Consider the following 16107-nt stretch of genomic DNA (forward strand, 5'->3'; position numbering starts at 1 on the left):
CCCCCCGCCCCCAATTTTGAAGGTCTGAGGAGTCAGGGCTGTGAGAGGGAGTGCAAGACCCCCCTTCCTACCTTACACAGGAAACTGAAGAGTATCAACACCACATGTCATTAAACCCACTGCCATTGAGTTGATTTTGACTCATAGCAACCCCGTAGATTAGAACTGCCCCATAGGGTTTCCAAGGAATGGCTGGTGGATTCCAACTGCTGACCCTTTGGTTAGCGGCCGGGCTCTTAACCAGGCTCAACATCACATGTCATTAGAGAACTGCAAATTAAAACGACACCCCACTACTCACCTATTGGAATGACTAAAATACAAAACACTGACAACCCCAAATACTGGTGAGGATGTGGAGCAAAAGGAACTCTCATTCATTGCTGGTGAGGGTGCAAAAATAGTACAGCCACTTCGGAAGACAGTCTGGCAGTTTCTTACAAAGCTAAACATATGCTTACCATTCTGTCCACCAATTGCAGTCCTATTTGTCCAAATGGGATGAAAACTATGTCCACATAAAAACCTTCACACGAATATATACAGCAGCTTCATTCATACTTGCCAAAAATTGGAAGAAACCAAGATGTCCTTCAATAGATAAGCTGTGGCACATCGATACGATGGAGTATTATTCAGCACTAAAAAGAAACGAGCTCTAAGCCACATACCATGGACCACCAGAAGAGTGAACAAATCTGTCTTGGAAGAAAAACAGCCAAATTGCTCCTTGGATGCAAGGATAGCAAGACTTGGTCTTATGTGCTTTGGACAGGTTACCAGAAGGAACTAGTTCCTGGAGAGGACATCACAATTGGTGAAGTAGAGTGTCAGTGAAAAAAAAGAGGAAGACCCTTGATAAGATACATGGACACTGTGGCTGCAACGAGCTCAAATGGCGCAGGACCAGGTGGTGTTTTATAGGGTCGCTGTGAGTTGGAACTGACTTGACGGCACCTAACAACAACAACATAGTGTACAGTTCCAACTATATGACATTCTGGAAAAAGGCAAAACTATAGAGAAAGTGAAAAGATCCGTGGTTTCCACGGGCTTAAGAGGGGGAGCGGGAAGGGATGAATAGGTAGAGCACAGGGCCATTTTTAGGGTGGTGAAACTATTCTGTATGATAATGTAATGGTGGACACATAACATGCATCTGTCAAAACCCACAGGACTGTAGAACCGAGAGTGAACCCTAATGTAAACTAAGGACTTCACTGAATAATAATGTATCAGCATCAGTTCATCAGTTGTAACAAATGTACCAGAGGAATGTGACTGGAGGCTGTTACCAACAGGAACAGCCTGCAGGGGAGGAGAGCACGTGAAGAGTGGGGATGTACACACGTCCCAGAGATTCTGATCTTATTGGTGCTGGCTACATATAGCCTTAAAGTGGTTTTTTTTTTTTTTTTAAAGCCTCTTTAAAGTGTTAAAAAGCAAAGATGTCACTTCCAAAGGACTAAGGTGTGCCTGACCCAAGCCATGGTGTTTTCAGTCACCTCACACGTATTCAAAAGCTGGACAGTAAAGAAGACCAAAGGGGAATGGATGCCTTTGAACTGTACTGTTGTCAAAAAATATTGAATATACCATGGACTGCCAGAAGAACGAACAAATCTGTTTTGGAAGAAGTGCAGCCAGAATCTCCTCAGAAGCAAGGATGGTGAGACTTCATCTCACGTACATTGGACATGTTATAAGGACGGATCAGTCCCTGGAGAAGGACATCATGCTTGGTAAAGTAAAAGGTCAGCAAAAAAGAGGAAGACCCTCAACGAGATGAACTGACACGGCGGCTACAGTAACGGGCTCAAGGTTATCAAGGGTTGTGAGGACGGCACAGGACCAGGCATTGTTTCTTTCTGTTGCACACAGGGTTGCTGAGTCAGAACCAACTCAACGGCACCAAACAGCAGCAGAATTTTAATCTCCAGGATCTAATGGATCCGAGAATGAGAATCACGGCATGAGATCAAGAGTTTGCAAAGAAAATGTGCACTTTATTTTGTTCAAAGAATCCCATGTATGTGAACAGTTCAGCAATAGAAAACACCTGTCTGTGCATGCTCTGGGAGGAGACCAGGAGAACCAGAATGTTGCGAAGGATTAGCAGTGGTGCCAAAAATGTAAACTCTCCTAATGAAGCCGTCTGCTTGTTAAGTGAGCCAAGTGAAAAACACCAGATGCATCAATCAGAATTTGAGGGAAACCAAATAAACTCAATCAGCAAAAAAGTGAATTTTTTGCTTTAATTTCAAACTTAAGAGCCACTATACAAAAATCAAAATGTTGTGAGTTTACTGCTGCAAACCATGAGATATATTTTTTTTTTTTTTTTTATTACTGGCTTCATACAACTTCATTGTACAATCAAGTACTTAAGGGCATAAACTGGGAACCACTGGCCACATTCTGTCCCCTTGGTTCCTTTGCATTGATTCTTTAGTCCCTTGTCAGCTGACCTCTGCCGTTCCTGTGCCCTTGGAGCTGCTCCTGTTCATGTCCCTGAGGACTAGTGTGTGTCTTCTTTCAACTTTCTGTAGCCTCAAATTCTTTTTGGAATGAAGTGGGATATAAATAAACTAACATAGATTTCTGGCTGCTCCTCAGACCCCTTTGCAGGCGCTTCCCTCTCCTCCTCCCTTGCCTGCACTCTTCACCTCACTTACCTTCTCCCCGAACAGTGACTTCAACTGCCCCCCTACCAGTCTGCTTCTAGAGCCCCCAGCCCTAAAGTGCTAGCAGACTCTGTCACACTCTGCCCAAGGCACAACCGTGCTTCCCTGATGTACTGTAGCCAGGGCACAGGCTTGGAAACTGCCTCTCTCTGGGTCCACTCACCAGTAAACAAGAGGTTCTAAGTCTCTCAAGCAGAGTTGAGAAACAAGACAATGCATACAGATTGTCCAGCCCAGACTCAGGGACATAATATGTGAACTGCCTTCCACTAAACGCCTCCAGTTGGTTGAAAATCCTGTTTTACATTCCAAGGCACCCAAACTTGCCGTTCTTCCTTAAGTCTCTCCACATAGTCTCACCTGAATTCTTCAAATTCGTTTAATTCCAAGTTCCACCATGGTTTCTCCCCTTTCCTAACTGATTCGGACAGAAACTAGTCAATCTAAGCACTTCCACGTGCAGAGCACCCTTGTCAAGTGTCAATGCCAGTCAGTGGGCGGCAGCTCCTCACAAACACCCCAGAGCAAAAGGCACCCAGGAATCAGCAAGAATGGTCAGGGCGACCACAGACCAGCGACCCAGGAAAACTAGGTCTAACTCACATTGGAGTATCTGAAACAATATAGGGCCTCAAGTAAGTCAGAAAGCTACGAAATCATGTGTAATTACACATAGCTACTAATGCAGATAAGTAGCCCAGATAAATGATACATTTTTAATAAATAAAAACTGCAAAAGCAAGTTAACATTTTGTTAAAAGTAGATTACTTGGAAAAACTAAAAATAGAGGAAGGAGTTAATGGATATCATTTTCCAGGAATGATATTCCTAGCTTTAGAGGGAGAACCCTTTCCAGAATCATTCTTCATTTGTGTATAAAAAAGACAGACTTTCTAGGAACCGAAAATTCACTCCTTAATAAAGTTAAAAGCTTAGAACTAGTTTTCCTTGTTCATTCAGCTCTTATGAGTTGCTGTCGAGTCAATTCCAACTCTCAGCAACCTATAGGACAGAGTTAAACTGGCCACAGGACTTCACAGAAGCAGACTGCCACATCTTTCTCCCATGGAACAGCTGGTGGGTTTGAACCTCCAACCTTTCAGTTAGCAGCTGAGCACTTAACCAGTGTGCCACCAGTGCTAACTCTTAATTACTAGGAGCAAATTATACAGACCAGTATACTGTGACTCATTTAAGTCTAGGATAAAATCTAAGCATTTTTATTTTTGAAAAGCACCACAGATGATTCCGATGCATACCAAGACCCAAAAACCAGGTGACAGATTTGGATTTTTCTTTCATTTAATGCTTCTGGGAAAAGCTAACAACAGGAATTTAATCTCTATCAGGTATGAATACTACTTTATTAATGTGCTATAATTGATTATCTCCTCACCTGGAATTTATGTTCCTTACATTGCCACTGTGATTATTTCCCTCTTCTCTGCATCACAGCAGTTCTGAATCTGCTCTTCCCTTGCATGTAGTCATTGTCTAAGATCTCTGAACACAAGGTCTGCTGCTCTGCACCACTGCTTTGCACACTGTACAGTGACTACTCGTGAGCCAAGTTTAGTTAATGCCAGACGGGTACTACCCTGGTGCTCCGAAACACAAGGCACAACCAAAAGTACTGAAACAAACCACACAGGAGAGGCTCCGGCGGTCTCCTGGAGCGTCATCCTCACCCAACAAGCATAGCACAGAGTTATAAACATTATTAAATTTTATTAACAGAACTTTGTACAGTCTCTTTAATACATGTGGAATTTTACACCTAGGTAAAATAACAACACATTCAAAATTTACCATTTATACAGATTGTTACAGAATAACCACCAGTGGGTTGTAAAATAAACCACACTGAATTTTTTTTTTAATTATCTACAAAAGATTTGACTTTCTTTAAAATTCCCCCAAACATATAAAAATAAATTAATTTTACTTTCAATTAAATGTACCAATTAGAAATATTACAAATCAAAATATCAATGTTATCTTATGAATTTTTCACAATACAAAACAGATTCACAAAACTTTATTTACAGAAATGAGGTAAGAACTGTGCAATGTTTAACCAAGAGACATATTGCAGAATTACCATGTTCTGCCAGCTAAGTACACAGTGGAGGTCTAACTGCCGCTGGGTCTTTTCCACTAATAATTCACACACTTCAGAACAGCTCAACGATTACATCCCCGATTGTGTAATTTATACTCTGCCAGACTGTCACACCAGGAGCTTGGCTTCCTGAAGCAGAAGGGCTGTAATACAGGTTTTACCCGCTTTAATAACTGTGGTAGTGGTGGTGTTTTGTTTTTGTTTGTTTGTTTTTTAATCACTGGCAGTAATGGGAAGATGTTTAAATGAAAATCGTATATATTCTTACGAAACCCACTCACTTTTCTTGTGACTCATTAGTGGATAAACACCCAGGTAATAGTTTTGCCTGAGCTATCTACAGTGGCATAGAAAGTTTCTCATAAAGGCAGAACAATGGGGAAGGCTGCTGGTGCAACACTGAATATTCCTACTACTCACAAGGACCGACTATAGTGCAAGCTCAGGTGTCTAGAGCCATTTCAACACAATGGAGGTACTAACAGGCACTTGATTAAGGCCAAACCCTACCAGTAGTTCTCAGAGTGGCCCCTTTTTTTGAAAGAAGTCTTTGACTTTGAATTGATCTGGTTCCCCCAGCAGCTTTAGAACTCAGTTAACTCAAGGTTTCTTTAAAAAAAAGAGTAGGTCTTAAAACAAAAGAAAAAGCATTTAGTGATAGAAAATTACGTTTAGTAACAGAAAATTACCTTTAGCAAAAGCAGACATTACCATCCTAACTTGATTACCAGAAATTGGTCAAATCCCATTAGAAAGGAAATTTTTAGAACAAAGACTGCCAAGTCCCAGTTGATGACCTATTTTATTTGAAATATTTAATCAGTAAAACTTCAGTAAAAGGAAAGAAGTTGGGCAGTTCTTTGAAATTTAAGATCTAACTCATAGAGCAAGCATGTAATAACCGAAACAAAAGATCTTACTTCATTTTCCAATTTGTACAATAAAATCAAGTAGTTTGTAAATGGAATAAGTCTTCAGTTTTGCTATTCATATCTCCAATTTATAACAAAACTAGTGCGCATCAACTATATAATTTCTCTCAGGTTGGTAAACTCATTGCATGTAAATTGTTTCACTGACAAAAATTAGTTATCGAATTTTCTTTCAAAATTTAAAAAATCTAGCTGAGGAGTGGGGGATAGGGAAATTTAACTTCAGTGCAACAAAGCAACAAGGAAATGAGTCAAAGCTTACAAGAACGTCCTTGTGGCAATGAACCCTTTGTTGTGCAGTTCGTTTCTTGTCGCGTTTCTTCACAGGTGTAGAAAGAGGACTGCAACAGCAGCCAGAGGAAGTGCTGGAACAGCAGGATAAGCAATTTCTAGATGTTTCTCAAGTGTCAACTTTTCTCTTGAGCTACAGGCCCAGTTTTATCACTAAGTCTCTGTGGTTCAAACAAACAAACAAAAAATCAGATGTATAAGCTAAATCAATTTCTGGCCAACACTAGACATTATATCCTCTTAATTGAAATCATACTCATAGCGACCCTAGAGGACAGAGTAGAACTGCTCCGTAGAGTTTCCAAGGAGCGCCTGGAAGATTCGAACTGCTGACCCTTTGGTTAGCAGCCGTAGCACTTAACCTCTACACCACCAGGGTTTCCTATGAGTCGGAATTGACTCGACAGCGCTGGGTTTGGTTTTTTTTTTCTGGGTAATTGAAATTGTAACTGAGATAAAATGAAGTATATATGGTAACTCCTTTTTGTTCTACAAGTAAACATGGCTATTTTTCAGCATAATATAAAGACATGAATTTACTGGTAAATGCTTTAAAGACACTAAATTTAACAGCATAGAGACATAAGAGATAGTGTGCCCAAATGAGGGACAGAATTTATAAGGAATAAGTACAAGTCATTCTCCAAAGTTGACTTTTCCAGGATGGTCATAACATGATATTGTGGAAAATGAACTGTCTGCAGAACAAGAAGTCATGAGTTCTGATCCCTTCTTTGCTATTTATTAATTGTCCTTTGATCTCTGGAAACCCTGGTGGTGTAGTGGTTAAGTGTTACAGCTGCTAACCAAAAGGTCAGCAGTTCCAATCCACCAGGTGAGGTGCTCTTTGGAAACTCTATGGGGCAGAGTTCTACTCTGTCCTATAGGGTTGCTATGAGTCAGAATCGACTCGATGGCAATGGGTTTGGCATTCGGTTTTAACTTTAACCTCTTTGAGTCTCCATTTACCAATGTATAAAAAAATAGAGGACATAACCTATTATTTTAAAGACTGGAATCTTTGCTACTGAAACGTATGTCTTTGTATCTAAAAAGGAGCCCTGGGTGGTACAAAAAGTTAAGCACTTGTCTACTAACCAGAAGGTTGACAGTTCAAACCCACCTAGAGAGGCCTTGGAAGAAATGCCTGGACAGCTGCTTCTGAAAGGTCACAGCGTTGAAAACCCCATGGAGTGTATGGAGTGTACTTCCCCTCTAGACACACAGGGCACCATGAGTCGGGGTGACTCAGCGGCTACTGCTAACTGGTTCTAAGCAGCAAAGACGTTTGGCACACAGCAGGGGGCTCGGTAAATATTACTTCCCAGGTGTGCTTTTCCTACATTAGCTAATTAACACTCTCTTTTTAAATATTATTGTGGTTTTTCAATTAAAAATACATTTCATATTGCAGAAGTCAGGAAGTTAGTTTATAATTAATTCACTGTACAACACAAGAAAAAACGTGAGAAACTGGGGAAAGGCAGTACAAAAAAATTCTAAGTTAATACAGAATCACTGGAATTTCCCATGTCAGCAAAACATTGGAAACGTAACTAGGTTTGTGACAATGACAGTATTCACAACAGTGAGTCAGAGAAACAATGGGGCAAACAAAAAGCATTAAAGAGTTAATGATAAACAATAATCCTGTATCTTGAATCAAGTCTTGCTACCAAGTACAAACTAAAGTTTCTGAAGACTAAAAGTACGCTGAACAGAAAGCTTTCAAAGTCATGCGAAATAGCAAACACTCTGACTTTTTAACACCTTTATTTGCCAAGTCCCACCTCATTCCCTTCTTCCTTTTCCTGATGTCCAGTCCATTCTAGATCCCAATATCCTTCCTCTAACAGGATTCTGCCCTCAACTGGAATTTAAGGGAAACATCTATACTCCAGTAAAGTAGACCTCATTGAAGGGGAGAATTAATAGAAAGAAATAGCCTTAAAATGCGTATTACTATATGTATAGTATACTATTCCTGCACCCAATTTTGATTATCTTAACTTTTACAGTGAATGTGTACGATGCTACCACTTACATGAAATTAATAAAGAATTTAAATTTTAACTTCCATTACAAATAAGATTACACTTTCTTTCTTTTAAAAAAGTAATCCTGTAGAATAACTGGATTGCCTTTTATAAAGTACTTTGGAACAAAATAACAAAAATATTCCTATATGAACTGGGTCTACAATTAAACAAAGCTTTACAAAAAGCACCAACTATCGTCTTTTGATTGGACTGTCCCATACAACTTGCTGTTTTTATTTTGAAAACTGCTGAATTATGAAACAGCCTTCAAACATTATGTGCAAATTCAAACTGATAGACTTAAGAGACATATAAATTGTCTTAGGTCCTTTGTGTTTACAATATCCAGCTGCTGAAACAACTAGTTTTAAGAAGGAATTATCAGGGAAGTAATATACTGATTTAAGAAAGAAAAGGCTGGGAGATGATCATCTCTGATTAATCCTTAAAATCCTTTTTATTATTTCATTAGATACAAAAAAGAAAGCATACTTACTGTTACCTTCTGACTTGTATTCTCACTGTGGACTGTGAGGAACGGGTTGGCGGCAGCTGTGTGAAGTGGCGCTGCCTGAGCGCCCGCAAGGAGGTTGTTCACGGGTATCTGTGTCGGGCCGGGGACCTGGATCTGCTGCAGGTCGGGCTGGTGGTGCTGCTGGTGGTGATGGTGCTGCATCAACTGATACAGAAGGGCTTGATGTTGCTCCTTAGGAAAAACGGGGGGAAAAATGAGTTCCCAATCACAGACTCAGGCCTGCCTTTCTTCTTTTTTAATGTTGTATCTTTAAATGTTAGTCATACACATGCTGAGAAAGAAAACAGGTATCTGGAAAAATATGCTGCACTAGATAACAGCTATCTACTACAAAACATCATCAGTGATATTATTTTAAAAATAGGTCAAACAAATATTAAAAAACAAAAAATCCACTGCTGTCAAGTCAATTCCAACTCATAGTGATCCCATAGGACAGAGCAGAACTGACCCATAGGGTTTTCAAGGCTGTAATTTTTAAAGAAACAGACTGCCACATCTTTCTCCTGCAGAGGAGCTGGTGGGTTCAAACCGCCGACCTTCCGCTTTGTAGCCGAGCACTTAACCACCGTACCACCAGGGTTCCTTCCAACCAAATACAGGCGACCGGTATTTGTCTTGATTCATGATAATCAAGGAGAATACCAACTTAGATTAAGTCAGAAGTTATCTATATTTGACTCAGAATTTACCTTATGGGTCAAATCCTTCCCATAACTCTGTTCAGACTTAAGATAACTTTAAAGTTCTCATTCATGCCTAATATTAAGGGTGCTTTCTTGTTTCAGGTATGAGACTGTTCTTTAAAACAAACATTCATCTCTTTCAACATATACTTCCTGAGTGCATACTATGTGCCAGGCACTGTTCCAGGTGCTTGAGATAACATCACAAGGGAGGGAAAAAAAATGTTAGGTGATAAAAGGAGGAACAGCAGTGTGTAAGAGAGTATGGCAAGGATGGGGTAGTCAGATTATAATTTTAAATAAACTGGTCAAGGGAATTCTCACTGAGAAGGTATACGGATTTACAGGAGGTGAGGGAATGAGCCGTGTGGGGGCGATGTATTTCTAGGCAGATGGAACAGCCAGTACCAAGGCAAAGTGCAAGGAACAGCAAGGAGACCAGTGGCGCTGGAGCGGAGTGAGCAAGTAGGAGGTCAGAGAAGAATGTGGTAACTCACATTGGGAGCCCATGAACACCCTGGCTTTGCTGCTGTTGTTGTTAAGTGATGTAGCAACCCCACGTGACAAAGCAGAACTGCCCCATAGGTTCTTCTAGGTTGTAATCTTTACAGGCGCAGACCATCAGATCTTTCTCCCATGGAGCTGATGGGTGAGTCTGAACCACTAACCTTTCAGTTAGCAGCTGAGTGTTAACCACTGTGCCACCAGGGCTCCTTGGCTTTACTCAAAGTAAAATAGGAAGCTAGTGGAAATTTTTAAGCAGAGGAATGAAGGCTGACTATGAGGTTTCTGGCTTAAGCAGCTGGAAAGATAGAGCTTCCATTAACTGAGGTGAGGGAAACTATGGGTGGACCACGCTTGTGGAGGAAGTTCAGGAGTTCAGTTTTAGACATGTTATGTTTGAAATCTCTCTTAAGATATCCAATATCAAGTAGGCAACTGGAGATAGGAATTTAAAGTTCAAGAGAAGAGAAAGGACTGAAGATGTAAATCTGGACATGTAAATATCACCATACAGATGGTATTTAAAACCTGAGACTGGAGAAATCACTGAATTCTAGGGTACTCTAAAGTTAAGAGACTATAGAGAAGAGGTTGTTGTTAGGTGCTTTCAAGTTGGTTCTGACTCACAGTGACCCTAAGTACAACAGAATGAAACACTTCTTGGTCCTGCACCATCCTCACAATCGTTGTTATGTTTGAGCCCACTTTCGCAGCTACTGTGTCAATCCACCTCATCGAGGGTCGTCTTCTTTTTTGCTGATCCTCTACATGGCAGTCTATGTCTGAAAAAACTGACCAGTGAAAACCTTATGAGTAGCAGCGGAACACTGTCTGATACAGTACTGGAAGATGAGCCCCCCAGGTTGGAAGGCACTCAAAAAAAGAGGAGAGACCAGGAAAAGAGACTAAAAAGGAATCAGGTAGGAGGAAAACCAAAAGAATGTGATATTCAGGAAGGTATAGAAAAGAAAGGGTTTCAAGAAGGGTGTGATCAACTATGTCAAATGCTGCTGACAGGTCAAATAACATGAAGAAAAAGAACTGATCATTGGAATTAGCTAAAAGGAGATAGCAATAGGGTAGTACTTGGAGGAAACAGGGTCGAGTTTTTCTTTAGAAGGGAGATGTACATCTTATAATAAAACTTTTGCCTATGGAAAGTTCTGCCTGTAAATGAACAAACTTTACCCCACAATCTATGGTCTCTGAGCAACTCTGAGCTGAAAATTCTTAATCAACTATGTTCTAGAAATGAGACACCAACATGTGCTATTATTAGAGTAAAATCTGGAATAACAGGAAGAACCTCAAATAAACTATGAGTTTAATATTTCACACAGGGAGCCCTGGTGACATAGTGGTTAAGAACTTGGCTACTCACTGAAGGTTGGTGGTTTGAAGCCACCAGCCACTACTCCACAGGAGGAAAGATGGGGCAGTCTGTTTCTGTAAAGATAACAGCCTTGTTTTAGAACTTATTATACCGCCACGGCAGTCAAAACAGCCTGGTACTGGTACAACAACAGATACATAGACCAATGAAACAGAATTGAGAATCCAGACATAAATCCATCCACACAGGAGCAGCTGATATTTCACAGAAGCCCAAAGCCAGTTAAATGGGGAAAAGACAGTCTCTTTAGCAAATGGTGCAGGCATAACTGGATATCCATCTGCAAAAAATGACACAAGACCCATACCTCACACCATGCATGAAAACCAACTCAAAGTGGATCAACGACCTAAATATAAAATCCAAAACGATAAAGGTCATGGAAGAAAAAATAGGGACAACACTAGGAGCCCTAATGCATCACATAAACAGTATACAAAACATTACTAGAACTGTACAAACACCAGAAGAGAAATTAGATAATTGGGACTCCTAAAAGTCAAACACCTATGTTCATCCAAAGATCACCTACAGATTGGGAAAAGGTTTTTGATCTCTAAAATCTACATGATACTGTAAAAACTCAACTGCAAAAAGACGACCCAATTAAAAAATAGGCAAAGGATATGAACAGACACTTCACTAAAGAAGACATTCAGGAAGCTAACAGATACATGAGGAAATGCTCACAATCACTTGCCGTTAGAGAAATGCAAATCAAAACTACAATGAGATTCCATCTCACTCCAACAAGGCTGGCATTAATCCAAAAAACACAAAACAATAAATGTTGGAGAGGCTGTGGAGAGACTGGAACACTTATACACTGCTGGTGGGAATGTAAAATGGTACAACTACCTTGGAAATCAATTTGGCACTTCCTTAAAAAGCTAGAAATAGAACTACCATACGACCCAGAAATCCCACTGCTCGGAATATATCCTAGAGAAATAAGAGCCTTTACACGAACAGATATATGCACACCCATGTTTACTGCAGCACTGTTTACAATAGCAAAAACATAGAAGCAACCAAGGTGCCCATCAACAGATGAACGGATAAATAAATTATGGCATATTCACACAATGGAATACTATGCATCGATAAAGAACAGTGAGGAATCTGTGAAACATTTCATAACATGGACAAAGCTGTAAGGCATTATGCTGAGTGAAATTAGTCAGTTGCAAAAGGACAAATATTGTATAAGACCACTATTAAAAGATCTTGAGAAACAGTTTGAAGAGAAGACACACTTTTGTGGTTACGAGAAGGGGGAGGGAGGGAGGGTGGGAGAAGGGTATTTACTAAATAGTAGGCAAGAACTACTTCAGGTGAAGGGAAGGACAACACTCAACACAATGGAGGTCAGCACAACTGAACTAAACCAAAGCAAAGAAGTTTCCTGAATAAACTGAACAATTTGAAGGTCAGCGAAGCAGGGGCAGGGGTTTCGGGACCATGGTTTCAGGTGACATCTAAGTCAATTGGCATAATAAAATCTATTAAGAAAACATTCTGCATCCCACCTTGAAGAGTGGCGTCTGGGGTCTTAAATGCTAGCACGTGGCCATCTAAGATGCATCAATGAGTCTCAACCCACCTGGATCAAAGGAGAATGAAGAACACCTAGAACACAAGATAATAACAAGCCCAAGAGACAGAAAGGGCTACATGAACCAGAGACTACATCATCCTGAGACCAGAAGAACGAGATGGTGCCTGGACACAACCGATGACTGCCGTGACAGGAAACACAACAGAAAACCCCTGAGGGAGCAGGAGAACAGTGGGATGCAGACCCCAAATTCTCATAGAAAGACCAGACTTAATGGTCTGACTGAGACTGGAAGGACCCCAATGATCATGACCCCCAGACCTTCTGTTGGCCCACTACAGGAACCATCCCCGAAGCCAGTTCATCAGACATGGATTGGACTGGACAATGGGTTGGAGAGGGATGCTGGTGACGCGTGAGCTACTTGGTTTGGGTGGGCACTTGAGACAATGTTGGCAACTCCTGCCTGGAGGGGAGATGCGAGGGTAGAGGGGCTTAGAAGCTGACAAAATGGTCACGAAAATAGAGAGTGGAAGGAGGGGGCGGGCTGTCTCATGGGGCGGGGGAAGTAATTGGGAGTATGTAGCAAGTTGTGTATGGGTTTTTGTGTGAGAGACTGACTTATAAACTTTCACTTAAAGCACAATAAAAATTATTTAAAAAAAAAAAAGAAAAGACATTCAGGTAGCTAACAGATACACGAGGAAATGCTCACGATCATTAGCCATTAGAGAAATGCAAATCAAAACTACAGTGAGATTTCATCTCACTCCAACAAAGCTGGCATTAATCCAAAAAAACACAAAAGAATAAATGTTGGAGAGGTTGTGGAGAGACTGGAACACTTATACACTGCTGGTTGGAATGTAAAATGGTACAGCCACTTTGGAAATCGATTTGGCACTTCCTTAAAAAGCTAGAAATAGAACTACCGTATGATCCAGCAATCCCACTCCTTGGAATATATCCTAGAGAAGTAAGAGCCATCACACAAACAGATATATGCACACCCATGTTCACTGCAGCACTGTTTACAATAGCAAAAACATGGAAGCGACCAAGATGCGCATCAATGGATGAATGGATAAATTATGGTATATTCACACAATGTAATACTATGCATCAATAAAGAACAATGATGAATCCGTGAAACATTTCATAACATGGAGGAACCTGGAAGTTGCAAAAGGACAAATATTGTATGAGACCACTATTATAAGGACTCAAGAAATAGTTTAAACAGAGAAGAAAATATTCTTTGATGGGTACAAGGTGGGGAGGGACAGGGGGATTCACTAATTAGATAGTGGACAAGAACTAATTTAGATGAAGGGAAAGACAACACAAAATACAGGAGAGGTCAGCACAACTGAACTAAACCAAAAGCAAAGAAGTTTCCTGAATAAAACAAACACTTCGAAGGCCAGCATAGCAGGGGCAGGGTTTCAGGAGACATCTAGGTCAACTGGCATAATAAAATCTATTAAGAAAACATTCTGCATCCCATTTTTGAGAGTGGCGTCTGGGGTCTTAAACGCTAGCAAGCAGCCATCTAAGATGCATCCATTGGTCTCAACCCACCTGGAGCAAAGGAGAATGAAGAACACCAAAGACACAAGGTAAGTAGGAGCCCAAAAGTCAAAATGGGCCACATAAATCAGAGACTACATCAGCCTGAGACCAGAAGAGCTAGATGGTGCCCGGCTACAACCAATGGCTGCCATACAGGGAACACAACAGAGAATCCCTGAGAAAGCAGTGGGATGTGGACCTCAAATTCTCGTAAAAAGACCAGACTTAATGGTCTGAATGAGACTAGAAGGTCCCTGGTAGTCATGGTCTCCAGACTTTGTTAGCCCAAGACTGGAACCATTCCCAGAGTCAACTCTTCAGACAGGGATTGGACTGGACTGTAAGACAGAAAATGATACTGGTGAGGAGTGAGCTTCTTGGATCAAAGAGACACATGAGACTTTGTGGGCAGTTCCTGTCCGGAGGGGAGATGTGAAGGCCAAGGGGGACAGAAGCTGGCTGAATGAACACGAAAATACAGGGTGGAGAGGAGGAGTGTTCTGTCTCATTAGGAGGAAAGCATCTAGGAATATGTAGCAAGGTGTATATACGGTTTTGTATGAGAGACTGACTTGATTTGTAAACTTTCACCTAAAGCACAATAAAAAAAAAAAAAAAGACAGCCTTGGAAATGCTATAAGTCAGTTCTACTCTGTCCTACAGGACTGCTACGAGTCGGAATCAAATTCAAATCAATGGAGTTGGGTAATATTTCACATTAAAATGAGGTAAGAAAACAAGATCACGTTTGAGTGTAAGCATTTAAGAATTATGCACAATCGTATACCACTGTAAGAAAAGTGATAGTGAATATGTCATGATCCAGGATCAAAACAAATATTTTCAATATATTTTTGGCTAAAACAAGAAAGTAGACAAGTATGTTTTTGGAAAAATCATTAACAAAGGCTGAAGCCCTTTCAACTTCAATTCAAACCCAATTAAGTGTGCTACGAAAATGAGGCTGGAGAAAAATCACACAACTACGTTGACTTGGTCTGACTTTAAATTTATAACCACAGTGGGCAAGTCCTGCCGTGGCAGTGGAGCCACCCCCTCCCACTGCCCCCCCCCAAAAAAATCCACTGTCATCGAGTCGATTCTGACTCATGGCAACCCTATAGGACAGAGTAGAACTGCCCCACAGAGTTTCCAAAGAGTGCCTGGTGGATTCGAACTGCTGACCTTTTGGTTAGCAGCCATAACTCTTAACCACTACACCACCAGAGTTTCTAGTGGAGCCACACACATCCACATTTTCCTCAGTCAATTCTTTCTCCCATTCTCAAAGATACCTATTTCACATTCTCTCTTCTCACCATCACCACCTCTGACAAAACCATTCTGCTGCTGATTTTACTTCTAATAAAAAAAAACTAGAAACATTAGAGAAGAATTTCCACAACTTCCTATCATAAAATCCCCCTATACCTGCTCTGCCTGCCTCTTATTACAATGGAAGGCTGTTCCCACCTCTTCCTCCTTCTTTAGAACTTTGCTGTTCTGCTATTCTTCCTTTTTCCTGCACCAGAAATTTTCCCACCAACATGCATATAATGCTGTCATATTTAAAATGAATAAAAGCTAGCCTCTTATACCATGTCATCCTTTATCTGCTCATTTCTCTGCTTTTTACAGCAAAACTCTGAGTTGCCCATCCTCCATCTTCACTTCCCCTCCTCCCATTTTCATTTTTCATAAATGTAATGTATTTCATTTCTCTTAAGTACTTCAATTTCCTGACTTAATAAACAAAACCTTCTCAAGGTCCTCAAATAATTTTTTATAAA

The 16107-nt window shown here is 40.6% G+C and overlaps 1 protein-coding gene across 14 annotated transcripts in view; it reads right to left on the reverse strand.

Moving 5' to 3' along the window:
* Positions 1–3882: 3882 nt before the first annotated feature.
* The window catches only part of MLLT10 (MLLT10 histone lysine methyltransferase DOT1L cofactor), a 301040-nt gene continuing 288815 nt past the window's right edge, over positions 3883–16107 (reverse strand). For 13 of the 14 annotated variants that reach the window (XM_049881865.1, XM_049881866.1, XM_049881870.1 and 10 more), the window contains 2 exons: positions 8566–8775; positions 3883–6191 (listed from right to left, as the gene is read on the reverse strand). In XM_049881865.1, the coding sequence (XP_049737822.1) occupies positions 6147–6191; positions 8566–8775 (255 nt within the window). In that variant the 3' untranslated portion in view covers positions 3883–6146. The remainder of the gene's footprint in view (positions 6192–8565; positions 8776–16107) is intronic. The other variant, XM_049881867.1, reaches the window with a different exon arrangement.

The sequence above is a fragment of the Elephas maximus genome, chromosome 4 (genome assembly GCF_024166365.1).
Source record: "Elephas maximus indicus isolate mEleMax1 chromosome 4, mEleMax1 primary haplotype, whole genome shotgun sequence".
Classification (NCBI taxonomy): domain Eukaryota; kingdom Metazoa; phylum Chordata; class Mammalia; order Proboscidea; family Elephantidae; genus Elephas; species Elephas maximus.